Below are 27,886 nucleotides of genomic sequence, written 5' to 3'. Positions count from 1 at the left end.
AAATAATGTAATCAAAACTTATCTTAGAACAACTTAACAATATTTATTTCTGTCCCACAATATTGGACAATGTGACAATATAAACTAAATAATTAATAAAATAATTCCCATTTAATACATACAATTGTTAAAGAAAAATAAAGTCAATAGAGCATTATAAATATTTTTTTAAATCAGTTTTGCCTCCAAAAACTTTCCTCTGAGTTTTTACCAATATACCACAACTATACGTGAAACTAAACGTTTCCAGGAGAAATCTAAAAAATATCGATCTCATCACGCTTGTATCGACCATATACCAATAATACCTTAGTGTCGACATTTGCAATCGATCCACCTCTCGTCGCCTCAGTATTGTCTGTTGGACTCCAGCGAGAGGACAGCATAGCCGCCCTTTCAAGTAAGTCACCTCAAACATCATTTTTCTACATTACACTTTTGTAAAATGTACTTTTATAAAGCCAACTACAATGCTACCAAATGTAAACAATGGTTGATCCCAATTCCGTGTCCTTAGCATTTGTACATAATGCTCCTACCCGGCCGGCATGGTCAATCATTTTCAGTGTGGTTGTGTAAATAAATAGCTACAAATCAATAGGGCAGTGGGTATCAAACAACACGTTTATTTGTCTTTTTCTGTGGGCTTTGTGGTGATTGTGAGTAACCGGCCTGGGCTGATTAGTTGAATGAATCATCCATCCCACAAAGCAGGTGTGTCAGAGGCTGCTAAAAAGTTTGTATCACTTGACTGTGGCAAAGGTAACATTTCTACTTCTTTGTTTCCCCCCCCCAGTCAAGCAACATGTGCTCTTTGGTGCAAATATGGCCTTCTGTGACATTTGTACTTCTGCTGGGCTTTCATCATGCCTCATGTTTCTGGATCCTCAATGTTGTGTTTCCTCCTGAGACGAAAGTTCAAGCCCCAGGCAACAGCACACCACCACTGATTATAGGTAAGTCTGCCTTTTTTTTCATTGTTGTTCTAGCAGGAAAATAACGCATGCTACTGTAGACTACATTCCGTGAAAAGCACACCCTCAGACAGTAATGTCACTGCTTTGCCTGACTGCCCGTTGCCAGGCGGAGGGGTCAGAGGATTTTGCGAATGCCAGTTACCAATGGACAGCAAGGAGCCAAAAACACATAAATGTTGCGATTGGAATTTTGCCTATAATTCACAATCCTAATGAGAGACAAGAACACGTCTTTTTAATGCGTTCTAACTTGTAAATAAACTTAAATAAAAGTCTGCTTACAATGAGGCAGATGAGAGCCATGACGTCATTGGGCCCCATTCGGCAACCGTTCTTAAGAACAAATTTTGTTCTTAGGCCCACTTATGAAGATTTTAAGGAGATTTTTGTATTCACCAATGTTTTCTTAGCTGGGATTTGTTCGTAGGTAAGAACACAATCTTCAAATGCTCCAGAGCACTCTGAGGGTGGTTTATTTGTTCTTAAGTGTGACAAGTTCCCTTACTTCTACTGTCTAATGTTAAATTAATATCATATATCCATCCATCCATTTTCTACCGCTTGTCCCTTTTGGGGTCGCGGGGGGTGCTGGAGCCTATCTATATACGTTTCCATATGAGTTGGGAAATTGTGTTAGATGTAAATATAAATGGAATACAATGATTTGCAAATCATTTTCAACCCATATTCAGTTGAATATGCCACAAAGACAACATATTTGATGTTCAAACTGATAAAAAAAATTTTGTGCAAATAATCATTAACTTTAGAATTTGATGCCAGCAACACGTGACAAAGAAGTTGGGAAAGGTGGCAATAAATACTGATAAAGTTGAGGAATGCTCATCAAACACTTATTTGGAACATCCCACAGGTGAACAGGCAAATTGGGAACAGGTGGGTGCCATGATTTGGGTATAAAAGTAGATTCCATGAAATGCTCAGTCATTCACAAACAAGGATGGGGCGAGGGTCACCACTTTGTCAACAAATGCGTGAGCAAATTGTTGAACAGTTTAAGAAAAACCTTTCTCAACCAGCTATTGCAAGGAATTTAGGGATTTCACCATCTACGGTCTGTAATATCATCAAAGTGTTCAGAGAATCTGGAGAAATCACTGCACGTAAGCAGCTAAGCCCATGACCTTCGATCCCTCAGGCTGTACTGCATCAACAAGCGACATCAGTGTGTAAAGGATATCACCACATGGGCTCAGGAACACTTCAGAAACCCACTGTCAGTAATTACAGTTGGTCGCTACGTCTGTAAGTGCAAGTTAAAACTCTCCTATGCAAGGCGAAAACCGTTTATCAACAACACCCAGAAACGCCGTCGGCTTCGCTGGGCCTGAGCTCATCTAAGATGGACTGATACAAAGTGGAAAAGTGTTCTGTGGTCTGACGAGTCCACATTTCAAATTGTTTTTGGAAACTGTGGACGTCGTGTCCACCAAACCAAAGAGGAAAAGAACCATCCGGATTGTTATAGGCGCAAAGTTGAAAAGCCAGCATCTGTGATGGTATGGGGGTGTATTAGTGCCCAAGACATGGATAACTTACACATCTGTGAAGGCGCCATTAATGCTGAAAGGTACATACAGGTTTTGGAGCAACATATGTTGCCATCCAAGCAACGTTACCATGAACGCCCCTGCTTATTTCAGCAAGACAATGCCAAGCCACGTGTTACATCAACGTGGCTTCATAGTAAAAGAGTGCGGGTACTAGACTGGCCTGCCTGTAGTCCAGACCTGTCTCCCATTGAAAATGTGTGGCGCATTATGAAGCCTAAAATACCACAACGGAGACCCCCGGACTGTTGAACAACTTAAGCTGTACATCAAGCAAGAATGGGAAAGAATTCCACCTGAGAAGCTTCAAAAATGTGTCTCCTCAGTTCCCAAACGTTTACTGAGGGTTGTTAAAAGGAAAGGCCATGTAACACAGTGGTGAACATGCCCTTTCCCAACTGCTTTGGCACATGTTGCAGCCATGAAATTCTAAGTTAATTATTATTTGCAAAAAAAAAAAAAAAGTTTATGAGTTTGAACATCAAATATCTTGTCTTTGTAGTGCATTCAATTGAATATGGGTTGAAAATGATTTGCAAATCATTGTATTCCGTTTATATTTACATCTAACACAATTTCCCAACTCATATGGAAACAGGGTTTGTAGATCAGGGGTGGGCAATTAATTTTTACCGGGGGCCGCATGAGCAACCCGAGCACTGCTGGAGGGCCACACCGACAATATTTCAATTAAATTTTGCTCAAATTATTTTTGATATACCGTAAAATAAATAATAATAATAATATTTTCATTTAACCTAACTTATCTTTATACAAAAGCAGATGGCTTTTGATGGTTTTATTTTTAACACTTTCTTACACAACACTTCCTGATGTATAATACCATGCAAAAATTTCAATTTCTGTCACTTTATCCTGCATCCTCTTTGATGTGAACGTAGCACGCCTGTAAGGTGATTGGCGAAGAAGGAGGAAGCGTTGCTGTTGCGGAAATGAGGAGTGAGGATAGATGTGCGTGTGGAAAGAACGAGATAAGTTGAGCTGTGTTAGTATAGGTTGCTCAATAAAAGTTTAAAACGAGTGTCAGACTTTGTGTGCACTTCTTCTGGACGCTACAATTGTTGCCAGAAGTGGGATGAAATGCCTCCCAGTTCGCCTTGCCATCAAACCTGGGAGTCTTCATTGAGGGCGGAATTCCCCCATGCCAAGCAGCGTGCGATGCACCTGTGACACTGCCTCTCTCCTTCCTATATTATTATAATATAGATAGATAGATATCAGACAGACATATAGCAAAATGAGCAATATATAGACATTTCCAAATACCCTGTACGCACACAATCAGAAATTACGGGGCGTTGATTTAGTGATTGGTGACTCTTTAAAAGACCAACATCTTGCTGCTACTGCAAGATGCTGCAAATTGTGCCCTGGAGAGGGAGCGCACATTTCACCACCATGTAGACCTATTTGCCCAAAGTGACGAATATTTTTTTGAACGCTTTGGACTATCCTCAGCAGTCCCCCCTTTCTTGAACTTACGTTTTGACATTATGTATTTCCCCCGCGGGATAATACGCATTTCTCTTCCGTAATTTGTTTGTGTTTTCTCCGTGTGTCTGATGTTCGGCTTTTCCGCCGGAATTGGGCCCTTATATGGGGAATTAAGGGGGTTTACCTATGCAAATTACGCAAATAAGGGTGTTTACATATGCATATTGGGGAAATAAGTGCGTGTGTATATGCAAATTATGGACATGCACGCGCTAACCATTTGGAATTCAGCAACTTAAGAACAGCAGGTGGGAACAATTTGGCCATTTAAGAACACGTCATGAATTTGAATGGACTCTTCTTAGGAAATCACTTAGGAAGAAAGATAAGAGGAAAAGTTCGGAACTTATTGCTGAATGGGGCCCGTTCTGTCTATTCCGAAAATATAACCCATTAAAAAACATCCAAAAGGCGCCAACAATACTCTATTTACATTTCGTGACCTGAATATTAACCAAGTATTAGCGATGCTGTTATTACAAGCGCTAACGTTGAAGACTTACTTTTAGTGGCGTATTGATCGCAGAGAAGTAACAAGCTTATGCTGCTATATTGACATCAGCCAGGTACTGTACCCAGGGAACAAAATACCAACTTGAAAATTCAGGATCCGTATAAATGAAAACAAGACGAGACAAGGCTTGGGCATGGGGCTGGAGATGCACGCTACAACAAGACATTCTGGCACAGAACAAAGGGAAACACGGACTATAAGACACATGGGGGTAATGGGCAACAGGTGGAAACAATCAGGGATCAGGGATGACGTCAGACTGATAACACAAGAGGAAAGGCAAGTGACCTGAAACGAAAAGAGAGTTACTTTTCAAAATAAAACATGAATTTCACAAGACAAAAAACCAAGACAAGACATCCCTCACCGCGGTGGGACACTGTTTTCTTTATTTCCATCACTATTTACATTGTAGATTGTCACTGAAGGCATCAAAACTATGAGACCTGGGAAGTGAAAACCATTTCAGGTGACTACCTGTTGAAGCTCATCGAGAGAATGCCAAGAGTGCGCAAAGCAGTAATCAGAGCAAAGGGTGGCTATTTTGAAGAAGCTAAAATATAAAACATGTTTTCAGTTATTTCACCTTTTTTTGTTAGGAACATAACTCCACATGTTTTCATTCATAGTTGTGATGCCTTCAGTGACAATCTACAATGTAAATAGTCATGAAAATAAAGAAAACGCATAGAATGAGAAGGTGTGTCCAAACTTTTGGCCTGTACTGTACATTTCGTGACTTGAATATTATTTCACATTAGTTCTCGCAGCTTGTTGTGTCCTTCATTGACGCACAAGCTGAGTGATCCACCGCTGAGTGTTGTCAATGTTTTTTTTCTTTCTCTGAGCTCGCAAAATAAATCATGCCTCTCACTTTGATAGTAAAATGATGTGGACATTGACCGAGAAGTTGGTAAACTTTGACAGCCAATTTAGACCCGTAAATGGCGAAAAAGACCCGAAAAGACGCTTCGTTCCACCCCCCTTTTTTTCTTTGCAAGGATTTTGATTAAATAATTCTTCATCTACATGGGAATATATCAACATTTTAACAGTCTGCATCCCAGTGAGAGACGTTTTATGTTTGTTGGCTCTCATGTCTGCAGTGAGTAGTAATCAGTGATGTTGTGAAAGGAAAAGCGTGATGCATATGTGAAATTAACGCACCACCGTATGCTTAAAATGAGCAAAATACGTAAATATTGCATGTTATAATGAATATGCCTGATATACTTCATGTATATAAAACCTTAATGGAGGTGTTTGGGTGTTTTTTTTAAAGCGCTTTATAGGCAGAATAGAGCGACTCCCATAGGCTCCACTGTGCACAGAGTTTTGGTCGCATTTATTTACTACTTATAATGCATTAAAAAAGAAAAACATGTGTGACTGTCTCACATAAGGATTGCGAATCATTGAAAAAATTTCCCCCAAAAAGTGCAGTTTCCTTTTAAAAAAAAAAAAAAAAAAAACTGCACCAGAGAAATGCTGCAAGTTCACTGAATAAAATGGAAGTTTTCCAGGCTACTAGACAGGATATTTAATTTGTGTATATACTTTTTTTTTTTAAAAGGGGCTTTAGATTAATGTAATATTTTCTGACTTATAAATGTTACAATGTCGGATACTTGTGTTAAAAAAGTGTCAAATCATACGGTTCATGCATTTTGGCATGAGTTTGGACACAGTTCGGTTGGCTGACTTTTCCAGTCTGGCTATGTTGTGACATCACAACGAAGTGGACGTACTTATTTGGACAATAAGTCAAGCTATAAGCCAGAGGGGAGGAAGTGTCCCCCCCGCCCCCCATCTTCTTCATGTTATGATACGCAAAAGTAATGTAGAATAAAGTATTATTTTCATCTAATCTTGCTTGAAATTTGCATAATAACATCGACATGCAGTGAAATTTTTTTTATGCATGTCTGAATCCATCGTTATGTGTGCAGGTGTACCTAATGTGGTGACTATGTGAATCTATATAATGTTTAAGAAGATTATTTTTGACCTGCGGGGAGTCTCTGGGCCCCCTGGGGCGGGGCGTCACGTCTTTCTGCCCACATGGGGTAAGGTCTCTCGCTGGTTTGGGGGCTGGCTGTCTCTTGCTTCTCCCGTGCCTTGTCCTCTGCCGGGCACGTCTGTCTCTACAGCCTGCCCAGCAGCACGGTGGGCCCGGTTCTGGGGGTCCTGTTGCTGGCCTGCCTGCATAGGGCCGGTGGTCCCTTGTTCCCTGGGTACTGCACCTGCTGTCTAGGTGGCTATGCATGCATAGACTCTTGTATATAATCATGTTTCATCGAACATATATTAACAGTGTCCCCCCGCCATATGGAAACTGGGTAAAGCACGGCACACTGATAAAGCTTAAAAGGGAACTTCACTTTTTTTGCAATCTTGCTTATAGTTTACAATCCTTATGAAAGACATGTCAACGGATGGATTTTTTTTAATGCATTCTAACTTGTAAATAAAATTTCGCTTACAGCGGAGCCAATGTGAGGTCCTCTATTTCGCCCATAAAATCCAATAAATAACCATTCAAAAACCACCAACAATACTCTATTTACATTTTGTGACTTGGATATTAAACACGTATTAGTGATATTGTTATTATAAGCGCTAATGCAGACAAACTATTTATAGCAACGCTGTGATCACAAGCCTGTGTACAATTTCGACATGATCGACTGGCGAGGTGTTTCCTCGCTTCCTTACTCCCTGGAAGTTTATTGTAGATCATAAATCATGCATGTCACCTGGACAGAAAAGGTCTGAGGACGTATAAGTTGGTACACTTTGACAGTCATTTAGGAAATGGTGAGAATGACACACAAATACGCTTGGTTCCCCCTGCAAATCTCAACCCGTCGCTTTGCGAGGATTATGGTCAATGTTCATCTAAATGGGAATATATGAACATCCTAGCAGTCGGCATCCTAATGACAGCAGACCTGGCACAGTAAGTGATGTTTTGTTATGTCTGTTGGCTCTCATGAAGTTTGCAGTGAGCAGAAATCAGTAAAGAAGAAAAAAACAAGCAAACGTGATGCGTTTTTTCAAAGAATGCGCCGCGTATGTTTAAAATATGTAAATATTAAATGTTATTATAAATGTGCCTGTTACTACATTACATATACTTACATCATGTAAAGAAACATTTTATGGAGGTGATTGGATGTTTTCTTACGGGCTTTATAGGCGGAATAGAGCGGCTCTCACAGTCTCCATTGTAAGCGGACTTAGTATTTAATATTTGAAATGCAAAAAAAAAAACATCCATCGTCATGTCTCATATTGATTGTGAATGATGGGGAAAATACATTTGAAACAATTGTACTGTTGATAATAGAGGGAATTATTATTATTCATTATCCATTGTGCTATTTCTATTGGTATTTGTATTGCTCCATTTGTAGTGCAATAATGTTCCTAGTCATTTCTGTGTTATTACAATCTACTTCAGTAAATGCTTCTTTGCTATCTTTTTTCGTGTCATATTTGTACGTATCGTATTTGCTGATGTTGTTTTTGTTGTCTCTCAGTCTTATCCCCCACTTGTCCCCGCAATTTCCCTCCGTCTTTTTTCTTATTTCTATCCCCTTGACTTTAAATTTGCTAATACACATATTAAGGTTGGAGTTGCTCAACTTCAAGACCTAATTCAACAAGTTCTCAACGTTGTTTGAATGTATTGTGCCTGATGGAAAGTTCTAGTACTAGTGGGGCCACATGATCATGGTTTGGGTTTTTGTAAAGATTTTAAGATGGGGTTTTTTTTCCACTTAAATCAGTCAGTTATAAAATATGATGTCATAAAAGTTAAACAAATACATTTTGCAGTCCCAGTTCAATAACTAGGTTGTTTGAATCAAATTAGTAATGTGTAACACAACTTATACCTCTTTGCAAAAGTGCAAACTGTTTTATTCTATCTGGTACCAACAAGAACCCAGCATGGAACACTTTAGTGTTCACGCAACATAGATGTCATAACGTCATCAAAGCTCACCTGTATGCACGTATTCACACTCATTTTGGGAACAAGGATGAGGTGATAAAAGAAAGATAAACATATAAACCTATTTGTGGCAGCATAGCACAAAGATATGTTGAAGTTTCACTTTTGCATCTCATAGCACATAATTGTAGTGCAATCAAGGAACATTGAAGATTGGAACAGAGTGGGGTCACTAGTTTTTAAAGACAGAGGAGGCTAAAGTCCCAGTTGTAGTACTAAATAAGTTTTAAAAAAAAAAAGTGAAGGTAAGACTGCGCTAAGATTTTCTTCTGGTGTGGCGTTGCCTCCAGTTCCCACAATCCAGATTCCCTTTTAGTTTGTTGTATACATTTGACAGTCAGCCAATGAATTTTCTATGTATAAAATAATTTTCCCAGGACTAGCCCAAGAACCACACAACTACACCTCATAACTATCAAACTAGAGTTTAAATTTGCTTTGCAACCTTTCTGTCAAAATGAGGTTGCCCTTTCATGTGTTTTTCTAAAACCCCTGGTTTGACCCCATTTAAGCGGGACTTTAAATAGTAATTTTAGTAAATAGTAATTAGTGCTGCTCTTTATTTCTCAAAGTACTATTTAATGATAATGTAGAATGCTTAAACTTTTTATGATAGCACTTATATCAATGCATCTCTAAAGGGATTTAATGTTTACATTGGATGCTCACCTTGCACTTGTTTGTCCAGTACCAGGAAACTTGGGAAACCGTCTGGAAGCTAAGATAGACAAGCCACATCTTGTCCATTGGATGTGCTACAGGAAAACCGATCACTGGTTCCCCTTGTGGATTGATCTCAACATGTTCATGCCCATCGGTGTAGACTGCTGGATTGATAACATTAGGTAACCTAGACTTTGGCTCATGTTACTGTATGTATTGTACATGTTTTATAATGTTGTTGTTTGGGTTTACGCTGTTCCCCAAATTTTAACCCAAATAATCTGTAACTGGTTAAAACCCCCTGATGAGACATTTGACACAAAGGTTAGAATAATTTTAGAGCTGTGAAAACAAATGTCTGTGTTCAGGCTTGTGTACAACAGGACAACGAGGCAATCATTCAACTCGCCGGGGGTGCAGGTGCGGGTGCCAGGGTTTGGACAAACCTATCCCATTGAGTTTCTTGACAATAACAAGTTAGCAGGTGAGAAACACATTTGAGCATTGTGTGCATTAACCCTGTTCTTTGTACAAATAGGTTAGATTATTAATTTTGCATGTATATAATTAGTGCACCGTACACCAATATCAATATGAAGTCATCTGGTACAGTTCCCCAATCATTGTCTATTTTGCCATACTATCATTTACATAAGTACATTTGAGCATTGTGTGCATTAAGTCCATACTTGTACGAATAGGTTAGATTTAGCTGTTTGCATGGTATCCTGAATTTCCTCTGTACAGTGGACCCGGAAAGTATTCACAGCACTTTGCTTTTTCCAAATGTTATGTTTTCCAAAAGGGAATAAATAAATGTTTATTCTCAAAATTTTACAGACAATACCCCATAATGTTATTTTTTTAATTTTTTTTTACAAATGTATTTAAATAAAAAAAATAAAAATAACGTACATAAGTATTCACAGCCTTTTGCAGCAATTATTTCTGAATACGATTCCACAAGCTTGGTACACCACTCTTTGGACAGTTTCACCCATTCCTCTTTGCCCATTCCTCTTTGCATCACCTTTCAAGATCCATCAGGTTGGATGGGAAGCGTTGTTTTTCATCCAGGATGTGTCTGTATATTGCTATATTCATCTTAGTTTAGTAAGGGAGGAGACTAAGAACCCGATGGTCACTCTGTCAGAGTTACAGCATTTCTCTGTGGAGAGAGAGGAACCTTCCAGAAGGACAATCATCTCTGCAGCAAGCCACCAATCAGGCCTGTATACTATAGTGGCCAAAAGGAAGACATTTCTTAGCAAAAAAATGTTTGCAAAAATACACCAGAAAGTCTCTGACGATGAGAAACAAAATGATCTGGTCGTGTGAATGCCAGGTGTCAAGTTTGGAGGAAACCAGACACCGCTCATCACCAGGCCAATACCATCCCTACAGTGAAGCATGGTGGTGGCAGCATCATGATGTGGGGATGTTTTTCAGCGGCAGGAACTGGGAGACTAGTCATAATAGAGGTAAAGATTTTTGCAGCAATATACAGAGACATTGTGGATAAAAACCAACGCTTCCCATCCAATCTGATGGAACTTGAGAGGTCCTGCATAGAGGAATTGGCGAAACTGCCCAAAGATAGGTGTACCAAGCTTGTGGCATCGTATTCAAAATGATTTGAGGCTGTAATTGCTGCCAAAGGTGCATTAACAAAGTATTGAGCAAACGTTGTGAATACTTATGTATATGTGATTGTTTTTGTCTTTTATTTTTCATCCATCCATCCATCCATTTTCTACCGCTTATTCCCTTCGGGGTCGCGGGGGGCGCTGCAGCCTATCTCAGCTACAATCGGGCGGAAGGCGGGGTACACCCTGGACTAGTCGCCACCTCATCGCAGGGCCAGCACAGATAGACAGACAACATTCACACTCACATTCACACACTAGGGCCAATTTAGTGTTGCCAATCAACCTATCCCCAGGTGCATGTCTTTGGAGGTGGGAGGAAGCCGGAGTACCCGGAGGGAACCCACATACATTTGCAAAATTAAACATTTTCACGTTGTCATTATAGGGTATTGTCTGTTGAAATTTTGAGGACAAAATTCATTTAAAGTGAAACCCTGTGAATACTTTCTGGATGCACTGTATATATGTATTGCGCTGTAAACCAACAATATAAAGTCATCTGATACAGTTCCCCAATTTTGCGGTCTGTCCAATCATTGTGTCCATACTGTCATTAACATAATTTTTTTTTTTAGCATTGTGTGCATTAACTCTGTACTTTTATGAATACGTTAGATTAAGGTGTATATTTGCATGATATGAATTTCCTATGTACAGTATATAAGTATCGTGAGAACAGACTACTGTATCAAAGTCGCCTGGTACCGTTCCCCAATCATTGTGTTCATATTGCCATACTATTTACATACAGGTCAAATGTTGTTTTTGTGTTTTGCAGGTTATTTTCACTCTATGGTGCAGCATTTAGTCAACATTGGCTACAAGCGAAACGAAACTATACGAGGGGCACCGTATGACTGGAGATTAACTCCGAGTAAGTTGTCAAAACCTTGTTCACATGTTCACACAGAAGTGTATTTACTACATCTACCTTCGACGCAAAGAAAAAAAGCTCCGCTTCTGCTACCGGAGTTTTTGTTAAGTCTGAAGATTTTGACCACTGATTTGACCACTGATTTGCGATCACAGCCACAGGAGAGTCACCTGGCATCTTCGATCTGATTTTGGTCAGTTGAGAGGCACTGATACGCTGAAATAAGGCGAGTGGAAGAGCCGTTAGCCTCAAGCCAAAGGCGCCTCCTGCAGTTCAAAGCGTTTGCCTAGCAACAAAAAGCTACGGCGAGTTTACAGCTGTTTTAAAGTGATCCCGACGTCGCAGAGTGATATAAGTTGACAGGCTGACACCTCAAATTGATCTCTGAACGGCGCAAGGTACGAAATTGTTGAAAAAACAAGTTAAAAGTGCCGCAAGTCGCTAAAGAAGTAACTGCCCTTAAGACATAAGAGGCGCTGACGTCAGTGACTGCCGCGATGCCAAAAGTTAAAGGATTGACTGGAAAGACTGATTTGAAGCTGGGCACAGGACATGATGGGATTCAAGAAGGGATACTACAAAAAATACTCCAGGAATTTAAAGAAGAAATGATAGAAAAATGGGAAGAATTGATGGATGGATGGAAAGAGGATATGAAAGAAGAAATTAAAGAAATGAAAAAAGAGAACTCCAGAAATAAAGAAGCCACTGAAATGAGCAAACAAATGAAGATCCTTCAAGAAGACAACATGCTGAGGAACATCATAGATGAAATGGATCAGGATAAACGAATGAATTATATCATTGTGACAGGGCACCGAATTAAACCAAGATCCTATGCGAAAGCTGTGAATAATGAAGGTGAACCTGATTAAATGGATATGGTCTCAGCAGAACAGCAAGTGGTCAACTTTCTGCAATCAAAAGAAATTGAAATTGACATTAATACCATCGAAACATGCATCCCACTGAACGGAAGAAACAACAACGCCACTCCAGTCGTGCTCGTGAAACTCGTAAACAGAAAATCTAAAATGGCATTGCTGAGACAGGGAAAGAAGCTGAAGGGAACAAATGTGTACATGAATGAGCATCTCACAAAACGTAATGCTGGAATCGCCAAGAAAGCACGCGACTTGAGAAGGCAGGGAAAAATCCAGGGAACTTGGAGCACCAACTGTAAAATCTACATCAAGCTGAATGGAAGTCCAGAAGCAAGAGTAATTGTTGTCAATGACATCAAGGACCTGGACAATTTTTAAAGTTTACACAGCTACCACAACAACGATGATAATGGACTCTGACAGAAAACAAACACCCAGCATCGACACTACTATGTTCCAAGGGACGACTAAACAAGAGGACCTAGATTCAGGATTGCATCCACCTACACTTATAGAGATTATTGAAACAACATGAAAGATTGTTGAACAAGAAAATATGGAACTAAAAAATTTCTGCAACAAAGATCACAAAAACCAGGATTTGGAAAATGATATCGATCCAGATACAAATTTTTTCTCCCACATCAGTAATAGTTGTTTTTATTATACAGATGATCAATATAATAGCAACATTGAATGTGATAACAAATTGTCAATTATTCATTTTAATAGTAGAAGCTTGTATGCAAATTACAACAACATTAAGAACTTTTTGGAACACATCAACGAACCCTTCAAAGTGATTGCTGTCACAGAAACATGGATTGATGATAAGAAAGGAATAGATTTTGATCTGGAGGGATATGAGCTAAACTACATCAACAGAACCAACAAAAATGGAGGAGGAGTAGCTGTGTACGTGATGAAGAACCTGAACTACAAAGTGGTAAAAAACATGTCATTTGCTATAGATAATATCTTAGAATGTATAACCATTGAAATATGTCAGGAAAAAAGCAAAAACATATTCATCAGTTGTATATATAGATCACCTAAGTCAGGTATAGAAACATTTGAAGAATGGATCAAGGCAACTTACATGGACAATGGTCAAAGAATAATGTTCTTATGTGGTGACTTTAATATTGACTTATTGAACCCCAACAAGCAAAAGTCTATTGATGACTTCATTGATACAATGTACAGCATCAGTTTATATCCTAAAATCACAAAGCCAAGCAGAATCACAGGACACTGTGCCACGCTTATTGATAATATTTTTACCAATGATTTTGATAATAACAGTACAAGTGGTCTACTTATAACCGACGTTAGTGATCATCTGCCAGTTTTTACAATATATGATGTAAACTACAAGAAGAACATGGAAGACAAAAGGACATTTCGAAGACTATGCACAGAGAAGAGGATGACTGCCTTCAAAATTGAGCTACAAAAGCAAGATTGGGACAATGTGTATAATGAAAAAGAGGTTGATGAAGCATATGAACATTTCTTAAACAAGTTCATAATACTTTATGACAAACATTGTCCATGGATACAACTCAGTAACAAGCAGAGAAAGAATAATCAACCATGGATGACAAAATGATTAAAAAATGCTTGTAAGAAGAAGAATAGAAAATTTATAGCACAAAGAACTAATAGAGGCAGAAATTAAGTACAAAAAGTATAAAAACAAGTTAACAGACATACTACGATCATGTAGAAAAGAATATTACAGTGAATAGTAACCTATAATTTCAAACAGGTACATTTCCAAACAAAATGAAAATAGCTAAAGTTGCACCAATTTATAAGACTGGAGACAAACATCAATTTACAAATTATAGACCTGTTTCTCTACTTCCACAATTTTCTAAAATCATTGAAAAACTGTTCAATAACAGATTAGAGAGTTTCATAAATAAAAATAGAATACTCGAAGAGAACCAATATGGATACAGAGCTAATGTTTCAACTTCAATGGCTTTAATTGAAATTACAGAAGAAATTACCAATGCAATAGATAGTAAAAAAATGTGCGGCCGCGGTTTTTATGGATCTAACTAAAGCATTTGACACAATTAATCACAATATTTTAATCAAAAAACTAGAACGATATGGCATCAGAGGGTTAGTCTTAAACTGGATAAGAAGTTATCTAACGAACAGGAAACAATACGTGAAGCTAGGCGAACACACGTCTACAATGCTAAATATATCCTGTGTACCTCAGGGATCAATACTAGGACCTAAATTATTCAATCTCTATATAAATGACATTTGTAAAGTTACAAAAGATTTAAAGTTAGTATTATTTGCGGATGATACAACAGCGTTTTGTTCAGGAGAGAACACACAGGAGATAATACAAATAATAACAGAAGAAATTAACAAATTAAAAAGATGGTTTGACAAAAACAGACTATCGTTGAATCTTAGTAAAACTAAAATAATGCTATTTGGTAACAGTAGAAGAGAAAGTCAAACACAAATACAAATAGACGGAATAGAAATTGAAAGAGTAAATGAAACCAAATTTCTAGGTATAATGATTGATGATAAATTGAACTGGAAATATCACGTAAAAAATATACAACATAAAGTTGCAAGAAACACGTCAATAATGAATAAAGCAAAACATGTTCTAGACCAAAAATCCCTTCCTATTCTCTACTGCTCACTAGTGTTACCATATCTGAGCTACTGTGTAGAAATATGGGGAAATAATTACAAAAGTACACTTCATTCATTAACGGTGTTACAAAAAAGATCAGTTAGAATAATACATAATGTTGTATATAGAGAACATACAAACCCTTTATTTATTGAATCAAAAATACTGAGATTCCACGCCATAGTGAATTTGCAAACAGCTAAAATTATGCACAAAGCAAACTATAACCTGCTACCCAAGAATATACAACAATTCTTCTCAAAAAAAGAGGAGAAATATAATCTTAGAGAAAAACGTAATTTAAAACATTTGTTTGCACGTACAACACTTAAGACCTTCAGTATATCAGTATGTGGAATTAAATTATGGAATGGATTAAGCAAAGCAATCAAACAATGTACTAATATGATACACTTCAAGAAACTCTTCAAACTTAAAGTGTTTACAAAGTACAAAGAAGAAGAACCATGACAAACATTCTCAATTTATTTCATCCATCCATTCATTCATTCTTAAAGTAATCTTACTTATCTCATCATATGAAATATGACTTACTTCACCAATTATTATTATTAAATTCTTACTATTATTTATTTATTTATTTTTATTGTGATTACTTATGGAGTTTATTGGGAAAAAATTGTGAACAGGAAGTGAACAAAAAGTTTTGCAACTGTTATGTAAAGAAAAGGGGTAGGATTAAATAAGCTCTGCTTCTTCCTACTCCTTTTCGAACATGTTGAAAAGAGAATCTGGAAATTGTGATGTATCATGTTGTATGCTTGCATGTTCGAAATAAACTCAAACTCAAATCAACCTGTATGAGCCAGCACTGCATAATTATGCCAAAATAATTACAATTATTTTTATCAGTGTTGAAATCCCAAATATTAATCATAATTATTTATAATTTTTTGTAAAACAGTGTTTTACACAGATCAGAAATCTACTTGGGAAATCGTCGTCCCTCGCCACATCGCGCTTCAAATATTGTGGCTTGACCACATATTTTTTAAGTGCATTCTACAACATTTTGGGCCAAAGTTAAGCATTTTCAAGCATGAAATGTGCAGCTTGGAATTTGGGACATGCTCTCCCTGAGAGAGCATGAGAAGGTTGAAGTGGGCGGGGTTGGGGGGGGCGGGATTTAGGTGTGTGGGGGGGACGGTAGGGGGTAGCGGGGGGTGTATATTGTAGCGTCCCGGAAGAGTTAGTGCTGCAAGGGGTTCTGTTGTGTTCTATTGTGTTTATGTTGTGTTACGGTGCGGATGTTCTCCTGAAATGTGTTTGTCATTCTTGTTTGGTGTGGGTTCACAGTGTGGCGCATATTTGTAACTGTGTTAAAGTTGTTTATACGGTCACCCTCAGTGTGACCTGTATGGCTGTTGACCAAGTATGCCTTGCATTCAATTGGGGCTCGTGGGGGCCCGGTTGCCGGTGGGGCGGGGGCGGTCTTCCCGTCCGGTTGTGGGGGGTCTCCGGGCCCCTCGGGCGGGGCGTCCCGCCTTTCTGTCCGTGTGGGGTGTGGTCTCTCGCTGGCTTGGGGTCTGGCTGCCCCCTGCTTTTCTCGTGCCTTGTCCTCTGCCGGGTGCGTCTGTCTGCGGCCTGCTGCTGGCCCTTGTGGGCGGCGCGGTGGGCCAGGCTCTGGGGTTCCTGTCGCTGTCCGGCTTGGCTGCGTGGAGGCGGTGGCCCCTGGTTCCCTGGGCACCACACCTACTGTTTGTGGGATGGGTTCTCGGGGAGGCTGGGGCCGTACTCTGGCTCCCGCACACACTGGGAGTCAAATGTATTGTACATGCAAATTCACATATACTCACACACATACATACAGACATACATAGGTACCTACGCTCCCACATACATATACAAATAAATACAGTACATATTTACACACTCAAAGTTCGTACATCCACACGCACATTCATTATACAAACATACTGTATACACATACTGTACATATACATTCACTGTAAAAACATACATATACACGTACTGTACATATACACTCACTGTACAAACACACACATACTACACATATACATTCACTGTACAAACACACATATACACATACTGTACATATACATTCACTGTTCAAACACACATACTGTACATATACATTCGCTGTACACACATATACACATACTGTACATATACATTCACTGTACAAGCACACATATACACATACTGTACATATACAAGTACATATGCACACATACACTCATGCACATAATCACGTTTCATCAAACATATATTAACGTTGTTGCCCTAGGGTATACTGGGTATAACACATGGCACACTGACAAAGCTTAACCTATTGTTACTATAACAATCTACAAGGTTAATGTAGGTTGCTTCTCTTTCTTCCCCTCCATTTTTCTGCATTCTTTCGTATCTCAAGTTATCATTACGTATATGTATTGTTGCATTTGAACAATTGTATTGTTGATAATAAAGGTAAAGTATTGGTATTGTTTATTATCAATAGCACTATTTCTATTGGTATTCATATTGCTCCATTTTTAGTGTAATAATGCTCATTGTCATTTCTGTATTTTTTTTAAAATTTTCGCTAACTGCTTATTTGCTATTAATTTTACCATATTTGTACATGTCGTATTTGCTGATGTTGCTCTGTTGTTGTTGTTGTTGTTGTTGTGTTTGCTGTTGTTGTTTTTGTCTCTCTGTCTAATCCCCCTCTTGTCCCCACAATTCCCCCCTCTGTCTTCCTTTTTCTCTCTTTCTATCCCCTCCTGCTCCGGCCCGGCTGCACCAAATGATAATATAAATACATTTAATAAAGTCAAAATACAAGTAAGGCAACAAGAGAAGTATCCTACACTTCTCTTTTGTAAAGTAAATCTGAACAGCCGATATGGGCATCTACATCTGCTATATGATTTGCCCGAGAAGCTGGGCAGGACATTATTAAAAAAAAATAAAAAATTGTTTGTGTGAAAAGCCGTACATGTCATGTGATTGGGGCGGCACGCAAAGGCAGTGCCTTTAAGGTTTATTGGCGCTCTGAACTTCTCCCTACGTCCGTGTACCACTCCATACAGCGGCGTTTTAAAAAGTCATACATTTTATTTTTTGAAAGCGATACCGGTAATTTCCGATATCACATATTAAAGCATTTATCGGCCGATAATATCGGCAGTCCGATATTATCGGACATCTCTACTTTTCGTTATTAATGGCAGCCAACATCATTATCGGGATTAAAATGTAAATGATTGTGCAGTCCCTCTATGAGCAGATTATCATTCAGCATATCAGCATTTGTTGATTCTTGCATTTTACCCCAGAGGAAAAATTGCCTCAGAAACCAACACATCTTTTTTCCCCGGACTATAAGGCGCACTTAAAATCCTTATTTTTTCTCAAAACTCGACAGTGCGCCTTATATCCTGGTGCGCCTAACGTAAGGAATAAGTTTGGTTGAGTTTACCCACCTCGCAGCAATTTTATTTGGTACATGGTGTAATAAGTGTGACCAGTAGATGGCAGTCAAACATAAGAGATAAGTGTAGCCTGCACTATGATGGATCTCAAGTAAACACCAACATTTTAAATGTTTCATTGAAAATATAGAACATTACACACGGCGCTCAAAAATCTATCAAAATGTTTTAGTACGACTTTGGTAAGCTTTGAAGCCACACCGCTTGAAGCATTGTCGGTGCGTTAAACACACGAGAATTGTTGTGCTGTGTGTATAAGGTAGGACATACTATCTGCCATTTTGTTTCACAATATTATGTAAAAGCAACTTTTCTTACCTTCTGGTACCTTCTGATGTGTATTTGGGATCTGTGTAAATCCTGAAAAATTGCGAGCGTCCGCGCGGACGCCGTAGTCAATAAGCTTCTTCTTTTTCTCTATCTTCTTATGTGACGTTCATCCTCCGCTGTTGCCATTTATAATACAAGTAGTGTAAAGTTCTAACTTATATTTGTCAGTAAACTCGCCATGAAAGCGCTAAAACATACCGGCGTAGTGAGTTTACATTATTCACCCAAGGAACTTTAGTTTTTAGAGTTCCGGTCGGACGGTTTTTCACGAGACACAATTCCTGTGTGGTTGTTTCCGGATGAGGAGATGCTGCTCCGTCATTGACTTAAGTAAAGTCTGAATGTCATTAAAACAGTTAGCTCCATCTTTTGACACTTCTTCCACTCCCGTCCTTGCACGCTACACCGCTACAACAAAGCTGACGGGGAGAAGACGCTGCCAAAGGTGAGCCAAGTAAATAAGACCGCCCACAAAACGGCGCATCCGGAAGATACTGTCAGAAAGCGGCTTGAAGATGATCTGTAAAACATAATCTATGCAACATTTTGACCAAAGAGCCGCCATTACATGTTATGTACACCACAAGGAAGTGTTTTCCATTTAGAAAAAGAAAAAAAATGACTCCTTTAATGCACCCTATAATCTATTAAAAAAGATAAGAAAATAGACCATTCATCTGCGGTGCGCCCTATGGTCCGGAAAATACGGTAAATGGGCCTTTTTAAGTGCAAACTGTGGTACTAGTGGTACGCCAAAGAATCACTTGATTAAAGTACAGTGTTTTATTTTTATATATTCATTGTTTCTGTTCAAACTGTGGCCAAAAAATTAAGTGTACTTGGTAAATAAAACCTCTGCCTTGTTTTTTTTAAGGTGGTACTTGGTGAAAAAAGTTTGAAAACCAGTGTTTTAATGTATTTAAGTAAATGTTCCAATTTTGACATGAGTGACAATTCTAATGATGATGATGCAATAAATGTAGATGTCATTTCCTTACTATGTTGACAGATCAGAATGCAGAGTACTTAATGAAGTTGAAGGAACTGGTGGAGGAGATGTATAATCAGTACCTGCAGCCTGTTTACTTGTTGGGACACAGCATGGGCTGCCACTATGTCCTCTACTTCCTCAACAGCCAGCCTCAGGCTTGGAAGGACAAGTATATCAGGGGCTTCATTTCCCTGGCAGCTCCATGGGGGGGCGCTATTAAAGTACTCAGAGTGATGGCTTCAGGTAACGTCAAGTAAAGAGTGTCATTAGAAGGCAATATAAGAGACTTCTCACTGCATGTTGCCTTTCTTTTAAGGTGAAAATGACGGCATCCCAATGATTTCCAACATCAAGATTCGGGAGGAGCAAAGGATGGCGGCGACAAATCCATGGATGCTGCCAACAGAGAAAACATGGCCAAAGGACCACGTTTTCCTTTCCACACCAACTTTTAACTACACCTACCAAGACTACCGGCGCTACTTCACAGATATCGACTTTGAAGATGGCTGGTAGAGTAACAGATTTTAGTTTCAGCCCCTTTAGTGGCAATAGTTCTGCAGACATAAAGCCAAACAAAGTAACTGAAGAAATATTAATTATTGTGCAGTATTTAAATTACTCTCACATCAGTCAAGCGTTTTGAAATTCATATTCCAATTTTACAAATCCAAAGTAGGGTTGTGACGATGGCAGAATTTCTATACTCATTAATTTCCACGATTCTTGACTTATTCGATACCACGATTCAAATTGAAAAACTAAACCCATGTACTTTTAAATTCAATATTCTTTTAAAACTGATTCAAACGGTCAAATATTTAAGATTGCTGTGCTTCAACAGCTGTTTGCACAGAAAACAAATTGCAGTATAAGCATGTATCAAGAGGTGAACAGCAGTGGTCCATAGCCTCCTAGTATATCGAAACTAACAATCCCGTAAGATTGAATATTCTAAAAAAAACAGTGGCGTGGAGACTGCAAGTACTGTATATAAAACAATATCGTTAATATTTTAATGTGGTGGTAGTGTGAGATGTAATTTGTGATGAAAGATAATGAAAAGGCTAAAACATGTTGTCTCTAAGCAGTGTTTTCTTAGTACTTCTAGAAGTGATAAAGGTTGGGTTGCACACTGTGGTAATGCGCACTCCCTGGGCTTGTGGTGGTGGATCTCCGCTCTTAGTTGTGTGGCGAGTCATTTCGTGACCACCTGTGTTTGATTACTGAATAAATGCATGATGCCAGATATACTTCTTTAAAATGTTATATGTACCTCTACATAGTAAATATAGCAACCGAGTCACTAAAGTGCATCACAAATAATTTCTGCCATGTCTTATTCTCTGACCACGTGTTAGATGTTGTGAAGCATAGTTAAGTCATACCTACAGTTTTGCTATGCTGCCACACTTACACTGCAAAAAAGAGCTGAAAAAATATAAAAGCAATACATTTTAGGAAAAATTATAAGTTAGATAAATACAATTATCTGTCCATACAGCTAGTTAATTTTACTTGATAAGACATCCTAAATTAAGATTTGTATAGCTGGAATAGCATAAGATTGAAATAAGTATTCCGAAAACAAGCCTTATTCAACTTGCAATTCTTAAATGAAGCATCCTCGAGATGTTGCAGAATCTTTAAACAGGATTTTCTATGTGGGGGGGAAAACCATATCTTAATACATGTCTCAATTGTAACATTTTCAAACTAGAATCCATCCATCCATCCATTTTCTACCGCTTGTCCCTTTCGGGGTCGCGGAGGGAAAGGGGGGGGGGGGGTGCTGCTGGAGCCTATCTCAGCTGCTAGAATAGACAACATATAATTGTTCACGCTAAAATTAAGATTATGATGTAAAGTCCATCCATCCATCCATCCATTTTATATCGCTTGTCCCTTTTTTGGGGTCGCGGGGAGTGCTGGAGCCTATCTCAGCAAATAAAATTGTAACTCGTGGCAATAATAATTTGCAGTGTGCATTGTTTATGAGCGAGGACAAACTGGAAGCGCCAAATTAGCTTTCGTCACAACCTTCCCCGAATTAGTAAATATTTGGGACAGCTGACGTTTTTCTTCAGTGATCACGCGGTGAGAATTGAAGTGGCTCGCCGAGGTAAAAGTGTACGGTACTCTGAAAAAAGCAGGTATCGATACTTTAACAACTCTACTTTTAAGTCCGCAAATGAAAGTGAAATGTCAACATCCACCAAATGTGCACTTGTTTGTTTCAGGTACATGTGGGAAGACTCCAAGAACCTGACGAGTGAGCTCCACCCTCCTGGTGTAGAAGTGTGGTGCATGTACGGCGTTGGAATCCCCACTGCAGTGACGCAAATTTACGACGAGCAGTATCCCAACGCAGACCCCATAGACTTTGTTTACGATGACGGGGACGACACGGTGGATAGCCGCAGCATGAGTCTTTGCAGACGATGGGTGGGACAGCAGAATAAGCCCGTCCACGTCACTGAGTACAGAGGATTGCCACATCTGGATATTGTATTCAACGAAAAGGTGCTCATTCAAATCCAGAAAATCTTAGAGGGTATATCAGAAACACCCAAAGAGGTTGACATCAGATCTGGACAGAATAAAACGAGCGTTTAGGAGTTAAAAACAGTCTTGTTGCTAAAATGCGAGCAGGGATAACAAACTGTGTAAACCTGACGCCAAGCCTGTAAACGAGCAGATTATGTAGAGTTGTGGTCAGATGTTTACATACTCGGCATTTCTAATAAATTCAAACTTGTGCACTCTAGTCGTCTTTTTAAAAATCATTGAACATGTTTGTTGTATTTCCACCCTGGAAAAGCAACGATACATAGAAAGGGCCTAAAATTGATGGCATAGATGCACATGTGTGTAAGTAAACTTAAGACTGCAACTATACTTTGAAAGTTTCAGTCAGGCTTTTTTGGGTTTTTTTTCCTTTTTCAGTGTAACATAGAATGTATACAGATTGTCTATTGTATGTGGCCTTTTAATTATGTGTTTTAGTTGTGTTTAATAATTCAATGTTCTCAACAGCATTATTTGTAAAACATGCTTACTGAAACTAAGAAAGCTATACACTGTCAAGCACAAATACATCTATGATAAACAGCCGCAATTTGTTGTCATTGTGTATGATACAACATAGTCCTAAGAAATGTAATCTGCCTGGAATGTATACAGTGCAGCTGGAAAGTATTCACAATGCCCCCCCCCCCTCCCCCCACATTTATGTTACGGGCTTATTCCAAAATGGAATTACATTCAATTTTGTCCTCAAAATTCTGCAAACAATACCTCATAACAATGTGAAGGTTCTTTTTTAATTTTGCAAATTTAGTAAAACAAAACTGAAAAATCCTACGTACTTAAGTATTCCCAGCATTTGCTCAATAATTTGTTGATGCACCTTTGGTAGCATTTACAGCCTCAAGTCTTTTTGTATACGATGGCACAAGCTTGGCACACCTTTTTTTTGACAGTATAGTATTTGCAGCACCTCACAAGTTCCATCATGTTGGATGGGAAGCATTGATTTTCATCCAGGATGTCTCTGTTCATTGCTGCATTCATCTTTCCCTCTATCCAGACTAGTCTCCCAGTTCCAGCATGATGCTTCACTGTAGGGATGGTATTGACATGAGCAGTGCCTGGTTTCCTCCAAACATGACGCCTGGCATTCACGCCAAAAACTGTCTCTTTCTCATCAGACCAGATCATTTTGTTTCTCGTGGTCAGAGTCTTTCAGGTGTATTTTGGCAAAATGTTTACTAAGAAATGGCTTCCGTGTGGCCACAATACCATACAGGACTGATTGGTGGATTGCTACAAAGATGATTGTCCTTCTGGAAGGTTCTCCTCTCTCCACAGAGGAACGCTGTCGCTCTGACAAAGAGTGACCATCGAGTTCTTGGTCACCTCCCAGACTAGACTAAGAGCAGCAATGTACAGAGACATCCTGGATGAAAACTTCCCATCCAACCTGATGGGGCTTGAGAGGTCCTGCAAAGAGGAATGGGTGAAACTGTCCAAAGATAGGTGTGCCAAGCTTGTGGCATCGTATTCAAAAAGACTTGAGGCTGTAATTGCTGCCAAAGGTGCATCAACACATTATTGAGCATGTACTGTGAATAGTAATGTGCGTGTGATTTGTTTAGTTTTTTAAACTTTTCACATCGTCATTATGGGGTATTGTGTGTAGACTTTTGAGGACAAAAATTAATGTATTCCACTTTGGAATGAGACTGTAACATAACAAAATATTCCACTCTACCCCAGTATTGAGCACTGTATAACGGATAAACCATAGAAACCTTGAATATATATATATATATATATATATATATATATATATATATATATATATATATATATATATATATATATATATATATATATAATTTTTTTCCCCACACATTTACTCTTTTATTTTCTTTCTCTGACAGCATGACTTTGGTTGGTGTCCTGTGTAGGGAGTTTACTGTTCATGTTGAAAACATATTTCTGTGAACAATAGTCCCTTCCGTAAACCAAACTTAGAGACCTTCCTTTAACATTCCACATTAGACACACAATATCAATACTTAAATATACATATTAACATGTCATTATCAACAAATTGTGTATCTCAGGTGAGAAAGCTTTGGCAAGCATTTCTATGTCAGAAGACCTTTCCAACCATAGACATCATACATGAATAGACGCTGCATTGGGTGCTGGGGCGCAGGTAATTCGGCCGCCACTTTAACCCGGTCATCTACTCCTCTTTGAGCATCAGAAAGCAACAGTAAGAAGAGAATGCCAGATCAAAAATAAAATATAATGTATATTTTATATTAGAAACTGATCACATTCTTAAAAACATGAATGCAAACTAATCATCTATCTGCTCTTGTAGCTGTTTACAATTGTCATTCTACATAGCAGGATTTGTAGTCAGAGTAGTGGCTGAAGCTGTCCTGGGACGTGTGCCATGCAACTTGGTCAGAGATGCCGTCGTGTCATATCATTTGACGAGAGCTACCACCTTCTAGCCCTGATAAACAATGGCGGCCTAGTGACTCCATCACAAGGCACAATGAAGATTTGATTCCAAAATCATGTTTTTTTAAAATCTTTATATATTAAAGTAAATTATGTTTGTGTATATACGGGTGTGTGTGTGTGTAATATACATATATATATATATATATATATGTATGTATATATATATATGTATATATGTATGTATATATATATATGTATGTATATATATATATATACATACATATATATGCATATATATACTGTATATACATACATATATATATATACATACCGTACATATATATATATATATATATATATATATATATATATATATATATATATATATATATATACATACATATATATGCATATATATACTGTATATACATACATATATATATATATATATATATATATTGTACACATATATATATATATATACATATACATACATATATATATATACATACATATATATATATATATGTATATATATATATATATATACATATATATATATATATATATATATATATATATATGTATATATACATATATATATATATATATATACATATATATATATATATATATATATATAGGGCTGTGCATCTTTGGGTGTCCCACGATTCGATTCAATATCGATTCTTGGGGTCACGATTCGATTCAAAATCGATTTTTTTTTCAATTCAACACAATTCTCGATTTAAAAACGATTTTTTCCCGATTCAAAAGGATTCTCTATTCATTCAATACATAGGATTCCAGCAGGATCTACCCCAGTCAGCTGACATGCAAGCAGAGTAGTAGATTTTTGTAAAAAGCTTTTATAATTGTAAAGGACAATGTTTTATCAACTGATTGCAATAATGTAAATTTGTTTAAACTATAAAATGAACCAAAAATATGACTTATTTTATCTTTGTGAAAATATTGGACACGGTGTGTTGTCAAGCTTATGAGATGCGATGCAAATGTAAGCCACTGTGACACTATTGTTCTTTTTTTTAATTTTTATAAATGTCTAATGGTAATGTCAATGAGGGATTTTTAATCACTGCTATGTTGAAATTGTAACTAATATTGATACTGTTGTTGATAATATTCATTTTTGTTTCACTACTTTTGGTTTGTTCTGTGTCGTGTTTGTGTCTCCTCTCAATCGCTCTGTTTATTGCAGTTCTGAGTGTTGCTGGGTCGGGTTTGTTTTTGGAATTGGATTGCATTGTTATGGTATTGCTGTGTATTGTTTTGTTGGATTGATTAATTAAAAAAAATTAATAAATAAAAAATAAATAGATTTTTTCAAAATGAGAATCGATTCTGAATCGCACAACGTGAGAATCGCGATTCAAATTTGAATCGATTTTTTCCTACACCCCCAATATATATATATATATATATATATATATATATATATATATATATATATATATATATATATATATATATATATATATATATATATATATATACACACACCTCAGTCTCCTTAGACGCATCCGCGCTCATCCATGCAGACTGGACACTGGCCGAGTTAGTGGGCGGCTGAGAGTGGAATCGGCTCTCTTGGTTGCTTTGTTGGGTCTGCTCCTGTCTCTGGCCATGCTCCCTCCACCCCAGCAGACGATGGCGTGGAACACCGCAGAGGCCACCACAGTGTGTATTTTTCTTTTACTTTTTATTCATAGCTGTATGTAGAAGTGGCCGGTTGCATCAGCTCTGCTCTTTTAATGTCTTTAATGTCCTTTGTTTTCTTTGATGTTTCCCTCTTACACACATGTAAGAGGGATGTGTTCTATGGCTATGAGTTGTTTTTTCCCTTGGCCTCAGTCTGGACCCCCTCTCCAAGGGCCCAGGCTTAGACCTTTTTTTTTTCCCTCACCCCCCATTGTTTACCTGTATCTCACCTTCTTTGTAAGGGGCGCCGGAAGTTGGCAGACCCATCAGCGATCCTGTTCTGTCTCCCTGTATTATTTATCTGATCTTGAATGGGATTGTGCCAAAAATTTTAAATTTCCCCTCGGGGATTAAAAAAGTATTTCTGATTCTGATATATATATATATATATATATATATATATATATATATATATATATATATATATATACACAGTATATACTGTATGTATACCATATATATGTATATGTCATATTCTATTCTACTCTATATATACAAGGACCTTTGTCATACCGCACACATGAGGTGGCGTGAAACTATAGTGTATATCCATCCATCCATCCAATGTACCATATTTAGTTCAATGAGTACCACAGCAGCATCATTTACAAAGAAAGGGGTATGAATAGAGTAGGTTATAAAAAACATAAGTTCATAGGTATAGATCAGTGGTTCTTAACCTGGGGTTCGGTGAGTGGCCTCAGGGGTTCGGCGGAGCTTACGCCACGGAGGTAAAGACACATCCGACTTATCGTGTAAATAAAAACTTCTCCCTATCAGCGTATTATGGATACCCCCAAACAATGTTCCCTCTAATTTTCCATCTGATTTGCAGGTTGTTTGATTGATCGACTGAAACTTTTACTAGCAAATTGCAAAGGAAGAGAATACATTATATGAAACAGTACAGTTTACACAGTACAGTACATATTCCGTACAATTGACCACTAAATGGTAACACCCGAATAAGTTTTTCAACTTGTTTAAGTCGGGGTCCACTTTAATCAATTCATGGTAATGTGTGTAAAGGGTGTAATTTGTTGTGAGTTCA

At 38.0% G+C, this 27,886-nt stretch overlaps 1 protein-coding gene across 3 annotated transcripts; it reads left to right on the top strand.

Annotated features, from left to right (window-relative positions):
- The first annotated feature begins 251 nt into the window (after positions 1-251).
- On the top strand, positions 252-23,238 carry LOC133641747 (phosphatidylcholine-sterol acyltransferase-like). 3 transcript variants are annotated; one of them, XM_062035712.1, is made up of 8 exons: positions 252-400; positions 797-956; positions 9,284-9,440; positions 9,627-9,742; positions 11,686-11,781; positions 20,146-20,370; positions 20,444-20,639; positions 22,368-23,236. In XM_062035712.1, the coding sequence occupies exons 2-8, from the start codon at positions 806-808 to the stop codon at positions 22,741-22,743; spliced, it is 1,317 nt and encodes a 438-aa protein (XP_061891696.1). In that variant the 5' UTR covers positions 252-400; positions 797-805; the 3' UTR covers positions 22,744-23,236. The 3 variants fall into 3 exon arrangements, with proteins under 3 accessions (XP_061891696.1, XP_061891698.1, XP_061891697.1); XM_062035714.1 differs by having other exon boundaries at positions 326-400; positions 911-956; positions 22,368-23,238; XM_062035713.1 differs by lacking the exon at positions 252-400 and adding an exon at positions 509-714 and having other exon boundaries at positions 22,368-23,237.
- Positions 23,239-27,886: the final 4,648 nt, after the last annotated feature.

The sequence above is a fragment of the Entelurus aequoreus genome, linkage group LG24 (genome assembly GCF_033978785.1).
Source record: "Entelurus aequoreus isolate RoL-2023_Sb linkage group LG24, RoL_Eaeq_v1.1, whole genome shotgun sequence".
NCBI lineage: Eukaryota > Metazoa > Chordata > Actinopteri > Syngnathiformes > Syngnathidae > Entelurus > Entelurus aequoreus.
Note: the sequence above shows the minus strand (reverse complement) of the source record. Positions and strands in the feature narration are given on the sequence as shown.

Excerpts from the sequence above, each read along its gene's own strand:
- LOC133641747 (XM_062035713.1), top strand. The coding sequence starts at position 806 with ATGTGCTCTTTGGTGCAAATATGGCCTTCTGTGACATTTGTACTTCTG. Across the intron at positions 957-9,283 it reads CACACCACCACTGATTATAG|TACCAGGAAACTTGGGAAAC; the intron begins GTAAGTCTGCCT and ends TTGTTTGTCCAG. Across the intron at positions 9,441-9,626 it reads TGCTGGATTGATAACATTAG|GCTTGTGTACAACAGGACAA; the intron begins GTAACCTAGACT and ends GTCTGTGTTCAG.